Source organism: Protopterus annectens, chromosome 7.part0 (assembly GCF_019279795.1).
Source record: "Protopterus annectens isolate FY-2018-M chromosome 7.part0, PAN1.0, whole genome shotgun sequence".
Classification (NCBI taxonomy): Eukaryota; Metazoa; Chordata; order Ceratodontiformes; family Protopteridae; genus Protopterus; species Protopterus annectens.
The window spans coordinates 1,066,373,728-1,066,392,489 of record NC_056739.1 but is presented as its reverse complement, the minus strand read 5'-3'; the positions used below and the strand labels follow the sequence as shown (position 1 = coordinate 1,066,392,489).

Genomic DNA, 18,762 nt, shown 5'->3' with positions numbered 1-18,762 from the left:
GCAATTTTAGATGGACTATAAATACATGCCAGTGTAATGCTCCTTCCTTGCCAGTAGCCCTTGGTACTACATATCTACCACGATTATCTTTTTTAACCTCTTCTATCACTACTGGAGCTCCTCTTGCAATTAATATAAGTACTCTTCTTTTTTTTTTTGTCCCAGGTATTTCGCTGAATAACTGTCTTGAAAACTTTTCTTTATCAAATTCACAGATTCAGTTCTTTCCAAATGTGTCTCATAGGTGTTCATAAGTGTTTACTAGGCTAATGACCACAAGGGCCTTTTAAGCCTAGCCATGCATTCTAAATCTCTGACACGTTCTGATACCTTTGATAATTATAAGCATAGGCCTGGGAGATGAAACATTTACAGGTCACCTGTATCAATTAGAGACATAGTTGCCAAACCAGGGATATATTTTTGGTTTCCCATCCAATTGTCCAAGATGCCCTTGAATTGGGTTAGGGAGGAACTCTGCTTTACATGGATGGGAAGCCTGTTCCATAAACGCAGTAGTCTCTGGGATACATACTTATCTCTCCACCAGGTCGTATTTATATCACAGGCAATGTTTAAGTCTTTAGAACAGGTAATTCTGGTGCTGTCTGTTTTGTGGATATGAAGGAGGTCCATCAGAGTGAGGTCTGACAATGCCTTGTATGCCAGGCATAGATCTCCCCTCAAAAGCCTGTAGGAGACAAAATACAGGGATAGGCCTTGAGGCAGTCTGCACAGGACATTTTACTTATGCCCTGTATTCTTTTAATGAGAAACCTCTGTGGACATTCCAGTTGTTGGATATGCCTGGTTAGGTACACAGCAAAGGGAGCAGTGTACTCAAAGACAGGTCTGATGCATGCCAAATACAGTGGAACAATGACTTCCTTGGACTTAGATGCTATATCTTTTTTTTATAAGTTCTGTAACACAGAATGATTTCCTCACCACTGTAGACACATGATGGTCAAAGGCTAGATTACTATCTATGTGTGTCCCTAAGTCCCTGACTACTGGGTCAACTTTAAGGGGTGTGTTGTCAATATGATAGTTACCAGGGATGGATGACTTTCCAAAGGATGCTATTATGCATTTATTGGCATTTAGTTTTAGTCCATGGATCTGACACCAGTATAAGATTCAATGACAGCTCCTAATTTGCAATTGTCTGCAAATTTAGTTAGCCAGAGACCACTGACATTGGCCTTGACTTCTCAGAAGTAAATGCCAAAAAGGAGCGGTCCAAGGACTAATCCCTGAGGGACTCCACTTGTGACTGGCCTCTTTGTAGAGGTGGACACCCCAATTCTAACTTCTGGGTCCTGTCAGTCAGTTGGCTATCCACTGGGTGATATACGGGTTTGTACCTAACCTCTTGAGTTTGTCAACAATGCCTGAGTGGGATATTGTGTCAAATGCCTTGGCGAGGTCAAGGCAGGCATTGTGAACCATTCTGCCCTCATCCATTGCTTTGGTGACCTTCTCAAAGAAGTCGACCAGGTTCAGAAGGCATGCTCTGCCCTTGACAAAATCAAACTGGGTTGGGTCCAATGTCTGGAGGTTTACTATATCTCTATTGATCATCTTCATGATAATTCTTTCCATGGCTTTACAAATAAGACTAGTAAGACTTATGGGTCTATAGCCTACCTTTGTGCTGAAGCATGACTGTTGCCTTTCTCCATTCACGAGGCACGAAACCTGTTTGGAGGCTACAGTTAAATAGTAATTCAAGAGGCCCTGATAGGTCATGTTTCATGCTATTTAGTAGGCATCCTGGGATACTGTCTGTGCCCACTGATGCAGTGTTCTTGGTCTTACAGAGAGCATTAAGGACCTGTTCCCTAGTAATAGTAGGGGAAGTTATTTTTGATGATATTTCCTGAGGGAAAGTTGAGGGGGAGAGAGGGGTAAAGTTGGAGCTGAATTTATCAGCAAGGAGGTTTTCTCTGTCTTCTGGATCAGTATAGGTGGCTCCATTTACAATAAGCTCTGCACACAACAATGTAATTCCTTTGAGGTTGTGGACATAGTTAAAGAATGCTTTGTGGTTGTCCTTGGCCTGGGAGGCCAAACTTACCTCAAATTTGGCTTTGGTAGACCTCTAGTATATCTATTTTTATTCTACATGTTTTCATACAGTTCACTACTCCTTTTTTGTATATATCTGTGACACCATTAATATTTAAAGATAGTATCGAAAGGGTCATTATGTTAAATAGTTATTTTTTCCACCTGTAACAGCTTTTTGTTAAGTATCTATTTCCAGCTTTTTTGTTACATGCACATACTAATGTTTGTCAGGTTGACCTTTCATATAGTTGTTTCTTGTCATATCCATTTGAGCCTATGTCACATCTTACAAAACTTTTTGTTTTATGGAAAGCCCTCAAAAAATAAACCCCAATACACCCCAAAAACCTAGTAACTTAATACTAACACACAAAACTATGTACACCTTTAAATGTTAAAGTTTCTCCTTCCTAATAGGAACAATTGTTCCAAAGTAACAGTGACAGTCACACTCACAGACTTGGGTTAACCTAAAAGGAAGGTTATTCACGCTAAAATGCAAGGTAGAGCCTGTGCTTCTACTAAGTGCTGTGTGGTTTTGTCTTATCTTTATTGCTCTCCCAGAATGAGAAAACAGTGGAATGTTTTCAGAAAATATTATCTACTAGCCATTGAAAGAAAGCTATTAAAAGCAATAAGTATTCTGTTTTTATTGCTCTTTATCAGATTGTCTCCATTGAGACATGAGAACCAGACACAGAGTTGCTTCTGCAAGTATTTATTCATTTATTTATTTGCTACAGGAGAGGTTTATTATATTATTTGTTCTATTTTATTTATTTGCATTCTCTTAAAACTTGTTACTAGATAAACACAAGAGTCTTAATCCAGTCATTTCACTATGCAAGAATGAGAAAAAGCACATCATTTTTTTGTATCATACTCTTTTGAACAGAATTTTCTTCCTTTTCTTTTTTTTTTACATTGCAGTGCCTACATTTCTTAAAACTGAACAAGGAAAAAGAGAAAAGTAGGAAAAAAACACTGGCACCTGTTTACTTTAGTATCTCTATTACACCTGAAAATAACCGAAACACTTTTACTTTATAACATGCAGATATCTTGCACTATACAAATATTTCTGTTAAGAATAAAAAATTGTTTTATTTGCAGTTAACTCTTTTCTTCCTTTTCCCCTCTCCTAAGTGTTCCTCCAAACACTAATGATATGACGTAGGCCATATGCTTTACAGTCCCTACAAGTTTAACAATGTCAAAAAAGTCCAATATTTCAAGGTTTCCTTGTTCTGTTATGTTTCACAAATTTCATTAATGCTTTATAATCCCACACATATTCGTCAATTTGTAGTTGCTGCCATTATTCCTGTTTATCTCCATCTCCCAAATCCTGTCTCTGCTTCCTTTCTAATGTACTCTCAGTTCTTCTAGTCAACTCTTGTGTTTTTTTTCTGTCTCTCAAGCATTTTCTGTTGAAAAGCTGGGAAAGGTTTTACTGGCATGGTCTCTTTGTGGTCTTTATTACCAGAAGAACAAGAAGAAGAATCTCCTGCTTTTACTTTTTGGTGGACAAAGTTTTGTATTTCCTCCTTAGTATCTTCTACATCAAAAAATAATTTTGTTCCTCCAAGAATGAATATTCTGAAGATAGCTGGATACAGCTATTTGAATCTCATGCCTGCTTCTCTACATTCCCTAATTAGTGGAACAAATTTACTCTTCTTCTGCCTGATGTACAGTCAGTAATCATTTTCAACACTCTACTGTCTCCCACTTTTAGTACTTTGTTTTTGTGCCGCATTTTGTCAGAATCAACTCCTTCTGCTGGTAAGATTGCATCTTTACTATTAAAGGTCTATCTTGCTTTCTCATGGCCAAGTTTGGAGCATACACATAATTTGCCCTTTCAATTAACAACTCCTGCTGTAGAATACTAGTCCAGTTGCCTATTTGCGCTTTCATAAAATTAATACAAGCAGAAAATCTCAAGTTTTGTCTGCGTGCTGTATCCTCTAATTCTATTATTTTTTGAAACATCTCTTCTTGAGCAGTCTCATATTCAGCCAGCCTTTTCTTTATTTTGACCTCTGATTTTTGCAGTTTTATCATCTCATCTGAATATCTGTTTAAAGCTTCTTCCATTTTCAACCTTTTATTATTTGAGTTGATATACTCCATCAGTGTTTCCTTTATTTTAATCAGCTCTGAATACATTTGACTTATTTTTTTTTTCCTCTAGGTTCCTGGAAGTCATGTCTTGCACCAAAGCTGGAGCTTGCACTGCTTTTTGCTGAACAGCTGAATAATTCTTCCCAGTGTTTTTTCCTCAGTGTTTGTGGTTGACTTTCTTTCAGGTTCTCTTAATTTCTTTTTTTGATGGCATCCAGGCAGTGTACTTAATAGCCAGTTACTGAAATTTACCGCAAAACATGAGTTCACTGGCTGTCTCTTCTGAGTTTCAGTTTTCACATTGAAAGAGCTAAACTTAAACTGTTTCTCAGTGTGCAGCCATCATGAAGGTCCAAAGGAACAGCTTATATTGGTGGAAATTACTCTACATAGGTGAGGAAAGATGGGGTGGATGATAGGGGGAAGCTCAATAGCACACAGAAAGGGAATTTAAAAGAATCATTAAAAAATGGACATGAGTAGGATACTATGATTTTCTTTTATGCTATGACATTGTAGAATGATCTTGATAAGGTGATGTAAGAGATCTAGGATATTAGAAATTATAATAACAAATCTTCATTTAATATACATTTTGAAAGGAAAAAAAAATCAGAAAATTGAGTTCCAGCTTGGGAGCCTGGAGGAGCCAACACAGGAAGTTAGCGGCCACATAGATAACATTTTATGGAAAGACTAAGTGTCTAGCCCACGGAGCTTGAGTCTGCTGAGCCACACTGCCATGTGGAAGTCACATTTGCAACCAAGGGAAAATCTTGTAGGACAGCTGTAGCAGAGCTCAGAAGAACTGACACAGGGGAGGAAGGGTGCTTCACCAGGGAAGAGGGTAGGCTGCTCCACAGGACTAACAAAGCTGGACCACTCCCAATCGCCTGGCTCTCACTTTGAGTGGATAAACTCATGGGGGATTCCTGGGCAGCAACAAGTAGACCATATGGCTATCAGCTATCTAGTAATCCCAGGCTCCTGTGACTGCGGAATGAATTGGCCAAGTGAGTGCAAGCACAGAAGCCACTAGGCTTGGTTTTGTGAGAATGCCAAAAAAGATACAAAAAGAGAAATTTGAGTTCCACATACATACACAACTGTACAGCAAAATGAGTATATTATACTACATGGAATTTAATAACACTGTTTGACAAGTTGCAACTGGATGAAAGATGAGGCAGATGAAAGGGTGCAAAAAACACCCATGGGTGTGTAATACGTAGTAATGGATAAAAGTGACATTTGTTGCATTCGCATATAGAAAGCATACATATTTTTCAAAAACAATAGTCAAATATCTTTGCTAAAGATTCACATGCAGCAAACAACACATGGCCGCACAGAGTAATGGAAGAATTAAAAAAATCATATCTTAAAGATACTTGACCAAAATAATAATAATGCTTTTTTATTATGTATCAAAAACAAAGAAACAAAAAAATCTCTGCAATGTTCAAACCAACCCTAGGATTCAGAAAGATTCTCATCACTCACATAAATTGTCTATGGAGGTAAGTCAATTTATGCGACAATTAGCAAATGCAATTCAGAGCTTATGTTGTAATATGAAAGACCTCATTGTCAGCTCATTACAATTTCTCCCAATTGCCCTTGTTTAACACTAGCTATGTCAGACATGACAGCAATAGCATATTCCCTGGTGGCCCAATCATCTTATTAGCAAAGACAACCCCCTACAGTCAGCCACAAACACACACACACACACACACACACACACACACACACACACACACACACACACACACACACACACACACACACACACACACATATACACTCACACTCATCTGTCTTCATGCCCTACCAAGATGCACACATACACACACAGCCATCCACTGACCCAAGTCCAGGGGACAGCACATGGTTAATTAGAATCAGCCACTCCCCCAAGTTGCCTCATTAGCATGTGTTTTGACCAGCAGGGCTGCTCTCCATGCTGAGGCCTCTGCCAATGAGAAACCTCAGTGGTAGGCAAGATTGAGAATTGTAAAGGACTACAGTGAGTTGGAAAAATGGCCATGTTAAAGCTTTCTGAATCCTAGAGCAACAGTCCAAGTATAGTAAGGCCTCATCATAGTTGCACACACATTAGACCAGTCACCACAGACTTAATGGCAGTAATATATTAATCCTGTCAAATTAAACAGGATATTGTGTTGACTCTGATACAGTATCTTCATAGTTTTTACACCCATTTCAAAAAGCTACACTAGTGTCAGCATTCCCACATGTTTATAAATCCAAAAGAAGATGTACACTAACTGTTAAAATTTGGAAACGAACAGGGAATACAGCCTTGCATGCTGTGGGCTTGTCTTATTTATCAGGGTTGTATGCAATGTCTTCTTAGAAAAAATGTAATTATTGTTTAGGAAAACAGCACAGTGCTTTTACTGTGGCAGTCTTTGGTATCAACCCCATTAAAGCTAGGTTAACTAAAGAAAAACTCCACTGAAAATTATACAGTTGTACCATATGTAAATGCATTACATTCTCAAAATGGAATGTGAGTGTCCTCATAACAAATGACTGTACAGTGGAACTACATGTACCCCTGTCAGAAACAGCCATCCACGACTGTAAAATGCAAACTCCCTACTTTTCCACTCTGCTCTGTGACAGTGATATCTTGCTTTTTCCTTAACCAGGGGCACGCTGCCCCAGTGTAATTATTTTACCAGCTTATTTATAATTTTTGCAGGGTATAAATAACAGCTTAGATCACCTTATGGTAGGTGCTAACTAACATGGCCCACCACTGATTCCTGCTACTGTAATTGTTGCAATTTCCGTTTTGGTCACTACTTTTTCTGTTCTACCATGCCACATGCTTTAATAAAGTATTATCAGGCCACTACCACCAGCCCTTTCTCATCTAACATACTGGTTGTAACAAGTTCAAATCAGAAAAGAGACAGAGCTTAACCAGCATTTACCTTCAGATTGTGCAGTACCATACAATAGAATATATATTTAGGAAGACTTGGAGTGTGTCCTAGGGAGACAATGTAGTTGAAATACTGGCTAGGCAACAAACACAAAGGATGGCAGTGAATTATGCCCACTTACTGGTTAAAGTAGCTTAACTCCAAAAGAGCAAGCCTTGTTAGAAATGGGAGTTTATACACTCTAAAGAATTTTAAAACATACTGCTTTGTAATGGGACTGCATGTACTGTTTTTGTCTGTCTGGTACCTACAGATGTAACCATTTGCACCTTACTGAACGTGGTTATTACTGTGCATTATAAAACAACAATAAAGGCTTGTGATAGAACTATGTTCATGGCGACTCCAAGACATATGTCTGACATCTTTCTACTGACACTGCCTGTGATTATTTGAGTTTTAGTCTCTGACTGCTCGAACCACTCTCCTGTATGCGCTCCTACAGGGTCTGTCCTCTCCTGGTTGCTGAACCATGTCTTCAGCTTTGTAAACTAACACAGCACACCAGTGTGCGCTACAGTCTTTTCCTGCAGTCACTGATCTCACTAACACAATGTCTTGCACTAAATCTTTATACTGAGTTGCAATCTAAGCGCAACAAGTTAAACTCTGAAAAAGCACAGTTTAGAGCTGCAGACTGCCTTCTATAATGCTTCATTTTCATTACTACGAGAAAGTCTGCCAGAGAAAGAGTTAGACAACTTCTTTCTCAGAAGCAAGCATCATGTAAGACTTGTGCTGCCTGAACCAGACAAGTAGAATTCCAAGAGATTCTCAAATTAATTTAATACACTTTGCTTTTGAGATGACATGCGATACAATGGTGGTAAATCGTGTCACAGCATAACAAGCACGGAGTACATCACTAAAATGTCATATCTGTGAAAATGAGATCAAAAATACCTTAACATCCGATTCTGCACTGTATGTTTCATTGGCACTTCTACGGTTCCTTCCTCGTTTTGGGTAACCATTAATTTTGCATTCATAACAGGCTTCTGGTGAAAGGACATTATCATCATTTACTTCTTCTGGAACTTGTAAATGTCCATTTCCTAATCCCATTCCAGAAACACAGTGTCTAAAGTAACAAAAATATATAAAAAAATAGGTAATACGACAAAGGTATACAGGAGTGCAACATTAACATTTAGAAGAAGGAGCCAATTTTGCACTTAATACTTTTACTTCTAATAGGAATAATAACCATTTTCAGCAGACCAGCAATCTCCTGTTAGATGGGAGCTGATTTTAAGATGAAACCATAGCACTTCAAAAGTACATTGACAATCAAAATGTTTAATTGCTGTTGATTTAAAAAAGAAAACTTACATGATCTCTAAAACCACATGCTTTTTCAGTGCATCCCTTCCCACTTCCACCATCTTTGCCTCATGCTTTTTAGAAAGCAAACTTCAGTCCATCTTTGTTAAAATTAACTTCTTTTCATGGGGCCAGATTCCAAAGGAATTATTCTCAGTGTTAAGAGATTTACTCCAGTGTTATACCTAACTATAAAGCAGGCTTACTCTTGTGTAGGTCACTTACACCAAGAGCAGATCTTTGGAATCAGGCCCATAGTCCTTGTGCAGAGCATGTATTTTGCTTTTTATTATCACCTATATAACAGACAACACCATTCTGTAAAGTAATACATGTGAACTGTCTTTATTATCCTTCCTTCAGTCTTTTAATATGAAGGGCAGTACAGCAGTGCAGTGGATAGTGTTGTCGCCTTATAACAAGAAGTTCCCTTGTTTGATTCTTGGCTGAGGCGCTTTTTGTGTGGAGTCTGCAAGTCCTCCCTGTGTTCCCGTGGGTTTCCTCTGGGTGCTCCGGTTTCTTCCCACATTCCAAAGACATGCAGTAGGTGGATTGGACACTCTAAATTGGCCCTAGATGTGAGTGAGGATGCAAGTGTCTGGTGTAGAAGAACAACACTGGCATGGCTAGCCACCCATCTCTTGGAATTCTATTTGTCTGGTTCTGCCAGTGTTGTTCTTCTACACCAGACACTTGGCTTTAAATGACTGTCGCTGTTAAAGTGACATCCTGACCCCATATGTAAAAGTGGGAAAAAGCGGTTGTGGATCGATGGAGTCTTTTAATATTACTTTATGGCTGTTTATTGATCTTTTGATAAATGAGTCACTGCATTAACTAACTTCTTGCTAAGTTTTGGGTGGAAATTAAAAGAATGCAGAACAGCAGCAGAAATAATACCAGATACTAACATTAAACATTTAATTAAAGGCAGTTCAGATATAGTTTTATATCTGTTAACTTTCATTTCTTATTCAGAACAGATGGATTTGAAGACTTCTTTAGTTCTATGGAATGCTTGCAAATATTATTCCATCTTTAATGCTTGCATTCCAAGATTTTTTTTAGAAATGCAGATGTGAACTGTAGAGTACTGAAAACTGCTAAATCATCTAAGTTGCTAAACGCATTCTTTCCATACCTCTCAACTGTCCAGATTTTCACAGAAGATCCAGATTTTTGCCTTATATTTTTGGCCTGTAACTCATAAAATGTGTGGTTTTGTGGCAAATCCTTGAGGACTGAAGTCTGTAAATAATGACATACATTTAAATTTTAGACTTCACATCCTTCCGCAAATGCATGCTAACACAAAGCTTATTATCAACTTTGCATGTTTGTAAGGGCAGTATTTAAAATTTGTCCCTGATTTTGGGCCTTTGTCGTCTCATTATTTTTGCTTTGTCCAGATTTTGTGCTTACAGTTTGAGAGGAATATTTTTTTGCTTGGTCCTTTTCTATATCTTCAAATTTATCTTCCAATGAAATGTTAATAACGTGTTCTAAATTAGCTTTGGAATGCAACTTTTTGTAATTGGCCTCCTACATGTTCGTAAAATCTGTAACACCATGAAAACTTGTACAAGAGACCTAAACCTCCAATCTTATATAAAAAGAACCTGTAGGTGGGACAGATACCTTTCGCAAAGAATTCCTCTCATCTGGAAAATACTTCCTCTCTATATCAAAGTAACTCCCTAACCCTCTTCTAGTGTAAGTCAGACAAATTGATGTGTAACCTCAAATACACCCCGAGGTCTGACCCTACAAAACCTCACAGAAATGTCTAAGAAACAGTGAGATTTGCAGTGGCTAAGTGCAAATGATCTACTTGATCAACTGAATAGTAAGAACCTATGAACCTATAGTATTTACAAACAGATTCTTCAGAAGATTTTATGTTTGTTTAAGATTTTTGACTTCCACACAGCCTTTAAAGTTCTGACTAATTTTATAAGTTCGTGTGTAACTTACTGCAGAATAGGATAAAAGTATTTTTTTGAAATTTTCTGTACAAGAATTCAAGGTTTGTAATTCAGTCTTGTTTAGCCTACATTTTTCTAGACGTAGTTATGTGATAGATTATTTTAGCAGTTATTCATTGCTCAAAGCATATCTTGCAACCTATTCTTTGGTCTCGCCATATCTTCTCCATATCGTCTTATCTCAGTTTTTACCTGCTGTCAGCAGTAACACAAGAATATAAATTATTATGCCTACAGAGCAGTTTAGAAGCAGAGGGATTCTGCACATACCTCTAAACTGCACAGATTTCTACAGAATGTCCAGACATTTGCCTTATATGTTTGGTCCGTTTTTCATAAAATTGTGGCTGCCTGGAAAATTATTGACAAATCAAATCATTAAAGACTGAAGTTAGAAAATAATGACAGACATTTGAGTTTTAGAAAGTTCATGCTAATGCAAAACCTGTTATTCTATCAACTTTCTAAGTTTGTAAGATCAATATTTCAAAAGTGTCCCTATTTGTACCACTTGACTTTGTCAAGATTCCTTACTCTAAGAGGTTGAGAGGTATGATTCTGCATTTAGAGTACACAAATACAGACAAGTCAAGTAGTCAACATGACTAAAACACAACAGAAATAAAAAAAACAAACATGAAAATAAAGAAAATCAAAACAGAAACAAGAAAATGAAGTGATTTTAACTACGGATTTCCAGGAACAGTAAAACTATCTGAATTAATTTAATCATTACAGGATTAGGTATTTGGGAAAAAAAAGATCCACTGAAAGTCAGTTTCTACAACAGTGCCTGACTATTCTCATGTTCCAAGCTCAAAACAGATAAGGCTATAATTTCTTTCAGAGCTGCAGTTTCCTTGGTGTTAAAGCGATTAGTCCAGGATGGAAAGTTGAACCAACATCTCAAATTTAAGTTTTATCAGTGTATCACTGTACACTGATATTATCAAAGTAAAATTATGAGAGCTTCTACATGCATTGCATTCTTCAAACAAATGCCCTAACTTAGTGACTACAGAAAGATAGAAGATGAAATTGCAGCAAAAGTGGTGTCAAAGTCAGGAAAAAAAGGTTGTAATCCAAAGCTAACTGTGTTACTTTCAGGGTGTTTTCAGTCTAATGTCAATGTACTCCTATATTTGTAAGTAACTCCATATCATTGCAGAATAATATACATTTTTATAGCTATGGATATCAAAGACACGAGACCACAAGACATAAACCAGGGGAAACGGGTGCATTAACATGAAATGATTTCAATAACTGAATACAAACATCACATAATTATCTTGCCATGCAGTTAATCACACAAACGAAAATAGAACATGCTACAAAATTCATTTATTTCTAACTACTTATACATACTAATTCCAAAACTGCTATACCTCAGAGAAGGGTGAGTTCTTCAAGATTCAGCAATTTCAGACTTCGTATATAGTCTCTCCTAACTGCACTTAATTTGTTGCAATTTTGGGACTAATACTATTGAATTTCAAACAAGCAATGGAGACCCCATTAAATGCAATGAAAATCATGAAGTAACTAAAACCTAACCCAACATTTAAAGTAAATAAGGCAGAGAAACTAATTCTGCATGCCTGGATGGGCTGAGAATCCATCACTGGGCAGACAGACAGGCAAGCATACACAGATGGACAGACACAGACACGCGTTCATGTGGGTCTATATGACTTGGTCGACAGTTCATATGGTCGACTGTTTATTCATTTGATCGACAAGCATTGTGCCCCCCACACCCCCCCAACTATATATATCAACTCCAGGGTCACACAACATTGGGGAAGGGGGCAAATGCTTGTCGATCAAATGAACTGTCGACCAAATAAACAGTCGACCATATGAACTGTCGACCAAGTCATATAGACCCGTTCATGTACACACACACACACACACACACACACACACACACACACACACACACACACACACACACACACACACACACACACACACACACACACACACACACACACACACACACACACAGAATGCATATTTACAGGCAATTTGGATGATTGGCAGTTCCCCTAAAGTGTATCGTTTGGGGGTGAATGGAAGCCAAAGCAGTGGAAAAGCCTATATTAATGTGGTAGGGGGAGCAAAAGCACACTTGGCTCTATCAGCTCTCTGTTCTGGTACCATAAACCAGCAAAAAAAAAAAAGGCACTTCAATATATCAAGCTGATCTCTACATTTTAGAGATTGGCTTATTATAGTCAGATCCACGATCCACCCATTTGAAAAACACCAACAACAAAAAAAGCACTTCATTGTATGCATCTATTTTGTCCATACACAATCTGGTAGTGTTTTTTCATATATAGTTAATGTTTAAAAGATAGGCTATTTTCACAACCGTGTGAGTTCATCTGATAGACAGAGAGAGACTGAGAAAAACTGTCTTATGCCTTTCTGCTATTCAGGCTTGACTACTGTTAGGTGGTGCAAAATAGTGCTGCCAGGACATTTATAAGAATTACAACATATGTTGACATTATTCATGTGATCATTGAGTTATACTAGTTGAATATTTATTAGACAGTAAGTAGCATTTAAGATTGAATAAAAACATCTGCATGGCCTTGGCACTCCATACCCTCGGTCACATGCTGTTTCCAAAGTTTTCAGTGCACATTGTTTGTCCTTTATAGAGCTAAGCACATTGGCTTGCTTGTGGCATGGGTTCTGAGTTATACTCACATACACACACACACACACATTCAAATCTACTGCATCTACTGTCAGTGACATCCACTGAAGGGTGTGCTGTTCTTGCAGATGTACTTTACTGGGCAGGGCTCTCTGTGAAACTCAGAGTCTGCAGAATTATTCCTGAAATTCCCTGCTTCTCAAATAAATGGTACTAAGCAGTGTTGCACAAAATGGTGCCAGACTTTTATATCGCATTAACAAGCTGCCCCCATTCAGTGGGGCAGCTATGCTAATGAAACTGTCTGTAAACAACTGTCATTGCGCCGTGATTTGTGCAGCCACCTGAACTGGTGTCACCCTGACCTGCTTCATCAGTGGTAAACAGAAGTTCAGGAGAGGAAGCCTAAAATATCTTATAAGCACTGCCTTAGTACCTTGCCTTCTACTATCTTAACTGTTTCACATGTATACTAAGAATATTAAGGGTATATACATGGTTTCCCAGCAGCAGCTGAATATGTTTCAGTAATGCAGAAGGTGGAAACACCTCTTTTGGCAGTGGGGTGCATATTGCATCTGTGCCAATCCACTGTACAGCTGTGATCTTCTTCATTGCATATGTATGTAATCATTTTTTTACCTTTTGTCATCTTTCTGCAAGTCCAGTTGTGGAAGAAGAGCTGAGGCCTCTGTTACCTTGGTTTACACTTGACAGTGCATCTGGTTCTGGGATGCCAGTGGCTGACAAGTCTGCCACTGGCCAGTGGTGTCCTCTGTGCCTGCTTCTTGTGGGGGGTGAAGGCTCCTCATCTGAAAGTGGACTGTAGGGGTTATCTCCTGATCTCTGATCATCAGTTTTAGAGGCGGGTGGCTGTCAAGTTGCAATGGTAACTGGATGCCCTGCTTAGCAAGGTTGCTTTCCGACATGACTAGTGAAGTAATGTGGCCAAGCAGGCTTCAGTCATTGGTCCACTGAAGAAACAACCAACCTATAACACTGGCCACTGAGGTGAGTGATGCTTGGGTTTGTTGTCCTTTAGGCCGGCCTGTCATCCAAACATGCCAGGACCCAAACTTATCCCATCCTGAAGTTTTTCCTTCCTTATGTGTCATTCCCCATTCTCCTTTCCTCGCCTAACCTCCCCATCACTACTTGTCCAACCCTCTGCATTCATATACTGTCCTTCCCAACGTTTTTGCATATACTGCCCCTGTCTGGTTATGCATTGTTTGTCTGTCTGTCCCTGCTACCCACCCTTCTCCCTTTATCCCATCTATAGGTATTACTCAGTAACTTCCCCATCTACCCCTGTTAAATCTTATAAAAAGCTCTCTTTTTCCTACAACAAAAAATTAGTCTTCCTCCCCACAGTCTTTCATACCTTATGGTAATCCTTGTGTATTTATCTCTTTTTGGTGTTTTCCCCTTTCCTACTTCTGATCTCCCCATTTTCTTCCCATTCAGTTGATGAACAGGGCTGGCATTTTGCTGTGCACACTCACATTGTGGTACTACATTGCGCATGTCAGCACACATACTGACTTGGTCATGCTTACCTGACTTATTGGTGTCTATCACTTCAGTTGTGGGCTGTACCTTACTATAGTGCTGCTCCTGCCATGCAGCAGTCTGGCACTATTTATCTTGCTATTGCTACACCTGTCTTTAATTATGCAGTTCTTTGTTCAAACTGTTAGCACTAGTCAATTCCTGCTAAGTCGAATTAGCACTGGGCCACTTCATAAAGCGGCCTCCTGGAAAATTAGTTCTGTGTAGACATCTAGTGCTTGTTTATGAACCCTGCCCACAGGCTTTAGCTCTATTCCTTAGCTTTCTAAGGGGCAGTATTATGAAGAAGCACCTCGCTCCACACCCTCAGCTCCTCAAGTGAAGAGCAAAAAAAAAAAAACAACAAACAAATAATGGGCATTCCTTCTACTGGCACACCGTCCAGGTGGCCAGATGCACAACATCCCCCACTTCTGCCCCATCCATTCAAGTCCCATTTCTGTGACCTGCCTAACCCTCCTTCAACTTCTTTTAATTAAAAAAGTCTTCTATTAAAATATAGCTAAATGCTTTCTACAAATATAGCAAATAGTTGCTACAGTTTATACCCTGCCTTCACTCTTGTTTTGATTAAAAAAATGTTCTTCTTTTTAAAATATGCCAAGCTGCTTGCTACAGTTTATACCCTGCCTGCACTGAATGCTACACTACTCAGGTTTTATGTACAAAAAAATATCATAGCAAACTGTACAGTTTAGACCATACACAGAGTACTACAGTGCTCAGGTTTGACTGCAAATACAATACCGGCTTTTAAAAGCCGGTACTGTATTAAACACATATTGGGATCAGCTGATCGTGGCCCCAGCACTTGGTGCCTGGGGCATTTGCCCCTCTTACCCACTCTTAGCTATGCTACTGCAGGCATCTATAATCTGTGTAGGACCTTGTGCCCCTGTAAAGAACACACGGTGAATAAATGACAAATCTTGTTTGGGTTCACGACAGTTCAGTCATTTTTCTCTAACAGATATTGTTTTATCCTTCTCTTCTTCAAGAAAAGTAAAACCACAAATAACTTTAAGGCTTCTTCACTGAGTGCCCCCACTGTCTGATGATCATCAACCCCCTCCCAGCAAATTAGCCCAGTTGTTCTTTATCACTGGGGTGAGTCATCATTAAGGCAGCCATCTGTTGTGGTTTGTGTTTTTTTCCTTTTTTGCCCTAATGTCCTTGCAAACAGCTACGTAAGGGAACTGGGTGTGTTGTGGGCTAATTGCAAAGGGTGTTCCTCACTTCTACAGGGGCCATAACCAGCCATCTGTTGTGGTTTGTGTTTTTTTCCTTTTTTGCCCTAATGTCCTTGCAAACAGCTACATAAGGGAACTGGGTGTGTTGTGGGCTAATTGCAAAGGGTGTTCCTCACTTCTACAGGGGCCATAACCGTCAGGCAGCCCTGCCTTCTAACCCTGAAGCACGAGACAATGTTTCACAGACTTCACAAAGAAATATTACAATGAACAGTGTGCCCAAGTGCATGCAACCCTCCCCACTCTCCAAGAACAGGTGAGCTGATCTTGCCCTTTCATTTCTGCCTCTCCATGCCTGGATCCTCCAGTACAACGTCTTCTAATCAAACCTTGGTAGCTTGGGTCACACACAGGGATTCAACTCTCTGCACTATGGAACCAGGCTTCACACACTATTTTTCCAGGTTTCTTGGCTAATATACTATCAAACAGGAACTGAAACAACTTGTCTTCAGTTTTACAACGCGTGAACTTTCTATAGATGAAGAAGAACTGTTGAATAAAGGGTTTTCCTTTATTCCCTCTCAAGGCAGCAATCTTTCGGAATTGCTGATTGACTTGCGGTTGTTTGCAAGAGCCATAGCACTTAAGGTACATTTTAAAGATGTTCACACAGCAAATTTTGATGTCAACAAGAACTATAGGAATAAGAGTATGTTTACACCACCTTTTCCTAATAATGTTGAATGTTTTATCAAAGCTTGTGAAAAAGATCTGTATGCATATTTCTCTAAGGGTAAACAAAATAAGTTATTCTATAACTTGAATACTAATATGAAATCATGTCTTAGAGATTTACAGAACATGACAGAGTTGTCCTTTAAACCAGCTGATAAAGGTGGTGGAGTAGTTATGATGGAAACTACCATGTACGTAGAGTTGATGTCTAATATGCTTAATGATGATGCTGCTTACAAATCTATAGAGAAAAGGGATGTTATACACATTATAAAACATGTACAAGATTCCCTATATGACCTATTGATGTGCAGACAGATAGATAAAGAGTTATATGAGTATCTCTTAATAGACTTTCCTCTTATACCTGTGATAAAAGTTCTACCAAAGGTACATAAGGGAATTTTTCCACCTCCCATGCGTCCCATAGTATCAGGAGAACAATGGGTGACAGAAAGATTTCCATCTTTATTCAATCTAAACTGGGGCCTATAGTCAGAAAAATACCTACTATATTAAAGGACACCTATGGGTTATTGAATGAGTTACAGAGTACAGCAGTTACCCAAGATATTTCTTCTTCCACTATCTTTGTATCGATGGATGTCAAGAATTTATTCACAAGCATCCCTAATGACTATGGGTTAGAGGCTATCAGGGAGTTTTTGCACATAGATGGAACACTTGATAAAGCCTGTCAAACATTGATATGTACCTTACTAGAAATAGTCTTGAATAACAATATGTTTCTGTTTCAGAACAAGTTGTATGCACAAGTATGGGGAGTAGCCATGGGCACTCCCTGTGCGAACTCTTACGCTAATTTAGTGATGCATCAGTGGGAAAATAGGTTCCTATACAAAAGTATGTCATTCAAGAACGTCTTCTTATACAGACGTTTTGTGGATGACATATTAATATTATGGAATGGGAGTGAAGATTCACTCAACGAGCTGATTTCTTATTTAGAACCCACCACTGATTTCTTGAAATTTACGGTGGAGCAGTCTATTAACAAAATAGATTTTTTGGATGTTACCATCTTAAAAGAACTAGATGGTTCTATTTCCACTACCATCTATAGAAAACCATGCTGGAGAAATGCCATTCTCCATTACAACAGCATGCACCCACGTCATATATTCTATAATGTGAACAAACGTAAGACCAACAAACAGCATTAAAAGCATTACATGTTCATTTTGGTGACTTGCTAACAAGATTTTAATAAGACTTTGTTATCCCTCGGACGCCTTTTTTTGTGACCTTGGGTATATTTTATAATGTGTTTTTAAACTGTGCGTTTTAATAAGGATTTTCCAGGAAGTGACGTAATGTAACCACTTCCTTTATATATTTTATAAAAAAAGCTCAGCGCTTGTTTTCATAATCTGTTTCTGAAGAAGCTGCATAATTTTTAAGCAGCGAAAACGCTTTTTTAATAAAATAAACTTGCGTTCAAGCCTTGTTTATCTTGTGGATTCGTACTGCCAGGCTGCTATCCCACTGATATATTCTATAATGTGGTTAAGGGACAGCTATTAAGAATATCACATTTGTGTAGTAAGGAAGCAGATAGAAATCTACAAGTGGATATGATACATAATTTCTTCATGGATAGGGGCTATCCACATGCCCTGATTGAAGAGGTAAAACGTTCCATCATTGATCCTGAATTAAATATCAATACAAGACAAGGGACCTGTACGCATGATTTTGAAATATATCAATATAATACTAAGGTGGCTTTTACCACCAGATACACGAATGATATATATTATATTAATAATATCATTAAAGATAACTGGAAAATTCTATTGTTAGACAAATCTATAGCACAAGTAGTTGGTACTAAACCCACTTTCAGGTATAGGAACAGTAAAAACTTGAAAATGATCCTATGTAATTAGAAAGTGGATGGTTTTAGTCTGGATATTAGACAGTTCTTAAGACATGGGACATATGCATGTAATAGATGCAATATGTGCAAATTCATCTCCAAGACTCAACCTTTTACGGTTCCGGACTTAGAATATACATTTACACCATATTTTTATGCCACTTGTGAGTCTAAGAATTTAGTTTATTTGGCCACATGTGAA

General features: G+C 38.4%; 1 protein-coding gene across 3 annotated transcripts in view; it reads right to left on the bottom strand.

Moving 5' to 3' along the window:
* Positions 1-18,762, bottom strand: part of FBN1 (fibrillin 1) — a 4,097,759-nt gene that overhangs the window by 23,307 nt on the left and 4,055,690 nt on the right. For all 3 annotated transcript variants that reach the window (XM_044077620.1, XM_044077621.1, XM_044077622.1), the window contains exon 65: positions 8,082-8,259. In XM_044077620.1, coding sequence (XP_043933555.1) covers positions 8,082-8,259 — 178 coding nt within the window. The remainder of the gene's footprint in view (positions 1-8,081; positions 8,260-18,762) is intronic.